The sequence below is a fragment of the Anoplopoma fimbria genome, chromosome 11, assembly GCF_027596085.1.
Source record: "Anoplopoma fimbria isolate UVic2021 breed Golden Eagle Sablefish chromosome 11, Afim_UVic_2022, whole genome shotgun sequence".
Classification (NCBI taxonomy): Eukaryota; Metazoa; Chordata; class Actinopteri; order Perciformes; family Anoplopomatidae; genus Anoplopoma; species Anoplopoma fimbria.
Genome location: NC_072459.1, coordinates 1,843,675 through 1,852,119, shown reverse-complemented (window position 1 = coordinate 1,852,119; position 8,445 = coordinate 1,843,675). Strand labels below are relative to the sequence as shown.

The following is an 8,445-nucleotide window of genomic DNA, read 5'->3' as shown; positions in this document are numbered from 1 at the left end:
GTGTCACATTATCATAAATGACATGCTTCATAAGTCTGTCCATGTAAGAGACAGTGAGCTTGGCTTGTTTTGTCAGAGCCAGTGGTTGTGCTTTGGGTGTAACGAGCTTGTGCTGCTGGTGTCATGCTCTCCCAACTCTGTTGTAGCCCTGGGCTCATCCATTCTGCACACACACACACACACACACACACTTATAAACTATTACACAATGTACACCATTTACTGAATGTACACCAATATGCATCCAGGCATCTCTGCTTTCATTTTAAAACACATATGCTGGAATAGCATAACTTATTTGCTCAATTGAATTCTCTCTCTGCGTTGATGATAACAGTCGTGTAAGTGTGCTACATTCAAACATGCACTCTGCTTCCACACATGGTGAACCGTGGCCGTTCTCCTGTGAAAGTGCTTTGGGTTTGGGGGCACAAACAGCTTAGCCATGCTGTGGAAACGACTTGCTAACAGATGCCAGGCTCTGGCTGAGCCACAACATCCTGCAGGCAACACTTAGAATAGAATGAATCCCGATGTTCCTGCTCTCTCTTTCTCTTCCTTACCTCCATTTTATGGTATTCTCCCCTTTTGATGCTTTGTCACATCACCCCCTTAACTCTTCTTCTTCAGTGTTGCAACGCTCTTTACAGTGCATTTCCCAAACTGTTGAAGCTCACAAAGCTCTGGGAGCTGGGCGGGAACAAGTGAGTTTAGATCAAAGAATGACCATGGATGTATCTCGAGCCGAGGTCGCCAGTCCAGCTTTGGCCATGATCCTTGTTTTTGGGGTCATATTGTGAACGAGTAGCTCACCCAGTCTGCAGAAAGGTTAAATTATGTTTCTCTCTTCCTGAATCTCCAGGATGGTAGAGTACTCTCTGGACCTGCAGAACATCAACCTGTCGGCCATTCGGACAGTGCGGGTCCTTCGGCCCCTCAAAGCCATCAACAGAGTGCCAAGTGAGAGAATTTACATTTTTTTTTTGTCTGTTTATTTGTTTGTTTTTGTGCTTGTAGTTTCTCTTTGTGCTTCTGTGTATCTGTCAGTCCACATAAAGCACAAATGCATCTGCATGAAAATTCATGTATATGTTCAGTATTACATCTCTGGCTTTTTTTGCCACCTGTTCCCCACGGGCATCATTAAACATTCATCTCATGCTTAATCATGCAGCCCGCTCCGGCCTGAGTCACAGCTTTATCAGATTTACAAACCCTCCATTAATGCTGCTCCACTGATCAGTGCGTGCCCATAACCCTGCTCCTCTCATCTAAAACTCAGTTCTTGGCCTAACTTTTTAACTCCAATTGATTTCTTTGTCCTGCTGCCCTAACAGGCAGCTCTTATTCATTGTAAGCCCCAATTAGCCTGCCCAAGCTACAGTAGGTTCAGACCGGTCTGATCACTTCAGCAGCAAGTTTGGTTAAATAGTCAAACATTTTTAGGGGGAAAAATAAAAAATAAAAAACTTACAATAACCTGGTTGCATAAATATGAACACCCTTCAACTAATACTTTGTTGAAGCACCTTTTGATTTTATTACAGCACTCAGTCTTTTTGGGTAGGAGTCTATTAGCATAGCACATCTTGACTTGGCAATATTTGCCCACTCTTCTTTGCAAAAGAGCTCCAAATCTGTCAGATTGCGAGGGCATCTCCTGTTCACAGCCCTCTGCAGATCCCCCACAGATGTTCAGTTGGGTTCAGGTCTGGGCTCTGAGTGGGCCATTCCAAAACTTTCATCTTCTTCTGGTGAAGCCATGCTTTTGTTGATTAGGATGTATGCTTTGGGTCGTTGTCGTGCTGAAAGGTGAAATTCCTCTTCATCTTCAGCTTTCTAACGGAAGCCTGAAGGTTTTGTGCCAAAATTGCCTGGTATTTGGAACTGTTCATATTCCCTCCACCCTGACTAAGGCCCCGGTTCCAGCTGAAGAAAAGCTTTTTTTTAAAAATGTTCTTTTTAAATCAATTTTCTGTTGATATAAAAAAATAATTTATCAATAATCTGTAATTGTACCTTTTGTCAATGATCTTTCCCCCAACCAGCACAAAAAAAAAGGTTGTTGCATCAGTTGACATTCCATGGCAATTAACAAAAGAATGAGAACATTGAAAAAAATGTGGTTTATTGAACCTAAATGAAAAAAAAATTATTGAACTTATTATGGTGATGATGCATGACTGATGTTCTTTTTTAATTAACATTTAAAAGAATCTCACTTACCCAATTGCAGTACTCCAAAGTACGTCTAGGGCTACTAGGACCCTCATTTGTGAAACACTGATCTGAATTCTCTATCTAATAATAACATCTTGGTTGAGCATATAAACTTATAAACTTTTCCTCAATACCTTTAAGTCGCTGAGAGAGACGGTCTCCCCTCTACACTCATCAGTTTGGGCCTTGGGGACAGATGCTGTTGGGGAAAGAAGCCTTTATCGTGATCAAAAGTTTTACATGTGAGGGAGACAGATGACGATGACGATGATGATGATGATGATGATGATGATGATGATATGTTTGAGTCTGCTACTGAGATGCTCTCTGGCATCACAGTACTGTCAGACTCCAGGTGTGGACTGTTAGAACACTTTTGTCACCAGCTTCTTTGTGTTATTTCTTCATTTTTTTCAACCAATTATTTTACCCTTTCAGCTCACAGTTTATATTATGAGATTTGCTTCTCTGCTGCTTTCAACGCCTCCCTCTGAAAATCTTTCTTTCATGTTTTCAAGGCGAGACAGGCAAAATAATAGTTTTTCATGCATTGGTAAATTTAGAGATTATGGTTTATTTTGCTTTAACAAGTCTTCTTTCAGATTAGTGTAGAGAAAACATCCCAAAAACACATTTAGGTGTTTATTTTATTATTTGCGTCTGCAGATTTCTCCTCAATTCACCAATAAGTTAATGCCTCATTTCCATATTTAAACTTAATAAAATGATTGTCTTAATGGAAGTAATCCCCTTGTTGCATAGTGATATCTATTAGTGAGTCTGTTAGTAGCTTTTTTACCCTAATCCCCCGTAGTGTTTTACAAAAAATATGGAATATTACAGTACATAACTTTAAAAATGAGTTTTTCTCACACTCTCTCTCCACTTCATTAGCACTTAGATACACCAAACTCTATCACTCTATCTCAAGGTTTTTACAGACGGGTTTGTTCATAAATCATTCATAGACTGATTTATGGAACTTTTTATTCCTAAAAACATGGCATGAAATTGATTTTTTTCCCCCCTTTTTTCTTCTGGCTGTTGACAGTATTTTCTGATTTATTGAGTGATGCAAAGAGATATCCAAAATTCTCTCTATATAAAACCTTTCACTCTAACATACCAACAAAATGAAACAATATACATGAACTTGGCTTTATTCAATGTTCATATTTCTGTTCAAGAAATTTGTGCAAAATAGCACATATTTGATAAGTTAATGCCTCATTTGAATATTCAAACATAACATATCATCAGCTTCTAATTGAAAAAACAATGTGAGTGATCAACTGGGGTAGTGTCCTGGTGTTATATGTTAGTTCATGTTTTTGCCCTTTTCACCTGGTGTGTCTTTCCTTAAATACAGACCTTTGAGACACATCCAGAATCATAGCTTTTTCTCTACCGAGAGTAAATTCCTACTGATTTCTGCTCACCATCTAAGTGTCCAATCATGGGGGATTCTTCAAATTCAGTATAATTACCTGAAAGCTGCCTGTCTTCAGAGCTTGAATTGATTTCATTTTTGCTCGCACTCCATCGTTTAGGAGGCCGTTGACAAGGAAGCTGCTCAGCCCAATATTTAAGACACAGCAGCTGATGATCAGTAAGCTGCAGAGCTGCATGAGTGTGTGGTCGCCTGATTCCGTCTCCTATCAGTGACCCCATTAGGGCTGAGGAAGCGTTGGGCTGAAGCTATTTGTTCCTTGTTTTGTCGGATCTTTTCTTTGCCCACAGACACACAGGAAGGATGAGCACATCCTGACCCCTCACACACCTCAATTTGTAACCCTTCAACAAAATGACAGATAATAGCCCTGCACTGTGTGTGTGTGTGTGTGTGTGTGTGTGTGTGTGTGTGTGTGTGTGTGTGTGTGTGTGTGTGTGTGTGTGTGTGTGTGTGTTTGACTCTGTGTCTATGTGTGTGTGTGTGTGTGTGTGTGTGTGTGTGTGTGTGTGTGTGTGTGTGTGTGATGTTGTGTTCGACTTGTTTTTTGAGGTGAAAATGTTGTGAGTTAGAGGGAGTGTAAGCCAGGACAGGAGTGGGGACACAACACTATAGAGACTAGTGTTGGGAGGAGAAGAAAAGAAGAGAAGTCTCCCGGCTTTAGTAAATAGCACCGGCGGATAACTGTAAATGTGTTTCCATTGTGGCGCAAGGGGAGGCATCCATCTTTATCTGAAAACAGCAGGAGCTGGCAAACCGGTATAGACACTCAGCGAGGTGAGAGATGGATGAAGGTAGGGAAGGAGCAAGGGAATGAGAGAAAAAAGGATGGACTTATGTGACACCGTACTGTTTCTGTTCTCTCTGCTTACTTTTCCCTTTAATGTCCGTGTTTTCTTTGCATGAACTTTTTTCTCTTTCTCTTTGTTCTTTCCTGCTTTATTTCTTATTTTGGCGCTGCCTATTTTTCGGCACACCCCCGGGCAGTGTCTCATTCTTGTTCTCCCTCTCTCCCTCTCTCCCTCTCTTCACCCAATTAGGCCTAATGGAAAAGTGGCCTAATGACATGGTCCCTGGGGAACAAACACATTTAGACTCGCCTCCAGCCATTTAATACCAGTTGGAGAGACAAATTAGCCAGAGAAGGACAACTGGTGCATACTCACCTCAAGGAAAAAAAACATCTTTCCTCTGCACTCTTGAGATACAATGTTCAAGGATTCCTAAATTTCGGTTTAATTCATTTATTACTTTTCAATCCACAATGTAGACATTGTGCTGTCAATTTGGCATTCACTACTGGCCAAAGTCAGGGTTGAACTTTCCCTTGATAAAAAACATTCTAACATTTTGGGATAAGGTGCATTTTTTTTAAGGTGCATCTTATCTTTAACATCACAATCCAAATCATATCCATAATGTCAAATACTCTTAAAGTTTTGGTGAGCATGCAGAGATGTGTTGGTGTCAGATCCATGGAAAAGAGACAGGAAACGCGCTCCACCAGAAACATCTCTAAATGCAGAACTGTGCAGGTTCTAGAGATTATTTTTATTACATCTTAGTTCTGATTGTAAATTAGTTAACATAAAATGACTTAATAGCTGCATAAAAAATAATGGTCGATCATCCCTTCAATCGGCAATATAAGCCCTAACACAGACACACTGTATGTGGATTTGATAAACGAGCCTCTAATGAGCACACTGACATGATTACAAATGACACAAACAAATCTTTGGGTTTACTGAATGAATTTCAGGTATTTTAACGTTGAACAAATTGTCTACATGTGTGTATATCATCATTATCATCACCCTCATCTCTCTCTCTCTCTCTCTCTCTCTCTCTCAGCTTCTCTCCTGTCATTCAGTCTGTTCACAATTTAGACGCACTGTTGTGTTTATGACACATTAACCTACTGTTGAGTTGTTACTCACGAATCCCAGTATGGCATTGAAAAACACGTCAGATAATTAGAGAGATCCACATAGTCACACCTAAAACACACACACACACACACACACACACACACACACACACACACACACACACACACACACACACACACACACACACACACACCTCTCTCAGGTGTCAGTACGGGTTGCTGTGATCTCATCAGTGGGTTTCACCTCTCTCTTTCTTCGTAGTCCAATCAGCTGTCATTATGTTCAGATTCACATCTCAATATGTCATTACTGCAGAGGATGAGGTCATCAGAGTTCAACAGGGGACACGTTTTTATTTCTGCTATTAGGGTTCATCTAATCATGAATGAGACCTCATAAAGCCTGTTAATGGGGTGGTCTGAGGTCAGCATATTTAACAGTTAGCATAGCTTTCAAGTCAGTTTGCAGCCATTAGCAGCATTAAACTGATGTAGATGTCTCAAACAAATGCCCCAAAATGTTGGGAATGCTTTAAAATAAGTCCGTCGTCGAGAAATTATGTTAAAATGCTGCTAAACTGCAACAGAATTGCAATGGAAAATATGTTTTTTTAACTTTTTTAAAGATTATTTTGGCAATTTTGCCTTTATTTTACAGTTGACAGTGAAAAGGCTGGGGGGGGGGGGATTAAAACCATCCAGCTACCAATGCAACCAAGTGGCAATGTCTTTTTAACAATCATATCTGGAAAATCGCAAAATATCCCCTTTTTTATCCCCATAATAGTTGCCACTAAAGTATGATTTGTGTCTTCGTGCTTGGTCTAATCAGATGATATGGTTACGGTTAGGGAAAGATCCTGGTCTTGGTTACATTTTAAGACTGATTTGAAGATTACTTTTTTCAATATTTAACCAATAACAGGATTTTCCCCAAAACAAAATGCTTTATTAGCCTGAACCTTACCTCATACTGGATTCAGAATGTTATTGAAGCCCTCCTTTTTTTGTTTTGGTTGTAATTGTAGGTTTAGTGTGAATAGACCTACAGTAGGGTCCACATACCCAAGAGAAGTTGTGCATCAAAGCAATGTATATGCAAATGTTGTGTTTCCTCACCAAGGTCGTAAGCCTGTGATGATCCATCTATTGTATTGATTGATTGATCTGCTGAAACACACAGGTATGCGCATCCTGGTGAACCTGCTGCTAGACACTCTACCCATGCTCGGCAACGTGCTGCTGCTCTGCTTCTTCGTCTTCTTCATCTTCGGCATCATCGGTGTGCAGCTGTGGGCGGGTCTACTGAGGAACCGCTGCTACCTGGAGGAGAACTTCACCCTGTGAGTAAAACTGTGTGTGTGTGTGTGTGTGTGTGTGTGTGTGTGTGTGTGTGTGTGTGTGTGTGTGTGTGTGTGTGTGTGTGTGTGTGTGTGTGTGTGTGTATGCCAATGCCTTTGTGTCACAAATTGAAATTCATGATGAGGTAGAGAAGATGTGGCCGTGCCCTCAAACATCACCTATATGCTTTCCATTCTACTACCTTCCATCATTCATACTGGCGAAATTGAAAAAGAATAATTACACACTGGTTATTGAAGATTATGTATTGTAAAATGTTCAGTTTGCGCATTTTGCCTGTGAGCATACAATCTTGTTATACCTGATGGTTTTCCCTTTCACATGGATTTCATTGAAGATTCTATGTATTTGACTTTTGTACACACATTAGCATAACTCTGTCTTCCAGCGGTTCAACCCATTCCCCTTTCCGTCTTTCTCTCTCACGCTTCAAAGCAGTAAGAGTACAGTTTTTCCCAGTTTGCTACTTAGAGCGTGATTAGATTCCAGCTGCATTCCTCCATATTCATGAGTCTACAGGGCAGCATCACCTACTGTGTCTGCGTGAGAGTGACATTCTCCAGTATTCAGGATTGTTTGATTGTATCTCATCCTCTCAGTTTCCTTTTTTTAATGCTGGCATCAGCTGCCCCTGATGTGTTCGTTCTAATATGTATAGTCTCCATGTACTCTGAGCCTTCTGTGCACTGTCTCAGGCTATGCTGACACGGCGTGCACTAATGACAGATCGTATAGCCAGATGAAACAGGACACGTGTCTTCCAGCTGGCACAGTCCTGCCTGATTTGTCCTCACCTTAAACTTGAGGTTTCTCCATTAACCGTAACAACCTCTACAGTAATCACTCCACATGGTTACTTAAGCCAATGTTTTCTACATTATTAATCAAGAGGCTATAGGGTTATATATACTGATTAAGACCAGGAGGATCAGTAGACAACTACAATGTTGATGTCCAGCTTTAGGAAACATTTCCCTCCAGAAGGCTGGCCAGCAGATTGTAGCCTTTTTAATCATAGTATTATTTTGCATATTATTTTAAAGCATTTTACTAACACATTATGCAAATTCTCCAGGGTGCTTGAGTGCTTAATTAGAAAGCTTGTAGTGACTTAGTGCTTGAGGGCTATTATGCTAAATAAAGGGCTAACGTTAGCGCTCTGAGGGGTTGTAATAGATTGGGCTGAGTGTCACAGTCAAGTGCAGCATTCACTTTGCCATTTTACACCCTCTCTCTTTTGATCTCTACCGGTCTCTTATTGTGCCTTATTTTTGCTTGGTGCTTTATTCTTTTTTTTGTCTCCAATAACGCAGCCTGTTTCCCTCCTCAGTATGTTTAACATGATGTTTAGTTTCTTTCCAGTACCGCTAATCCTTATTTATTTCTGCAAGTTGAAAACATACAGAGACATTCACACCTCTGAGCCGCCACATTTCAAAATATATCTTACACTAGGGGCCACACAGTGGAAACCAACGGCACTTCAGAAGCCATTTTTATGGTAAAATGAAGCTTGTCCCAT

At 40.5% G+C, this 8,445-nt stretch overlaps 1 protein-coding gene across 1 annotated transcript in view; it reads left to right on the top strand.

The window, feature by feature from the left end:
• LOC129099110 (voltage-dependent T-type calcium channel subunit alpha-1I-like) overlaps positions 1-8,445 on the top strand; it is a 105,720-nt gene that overhangs the window by 44,577 nt on the left and 52,698 nt on the right. Inside the window, exons 4-5 of the mRNA XM_054608279.1 lie at positions 863-960; positions 6,745-6,904. Coding sequence (XP_054464254.1) covers positions 863-960; positions 6,745-6,904 — 258 coding nt within the window. The remainder of the gene's footprint in view (positions 1-862; positions 961-6,744; positions 6,905-8,445) is intronic.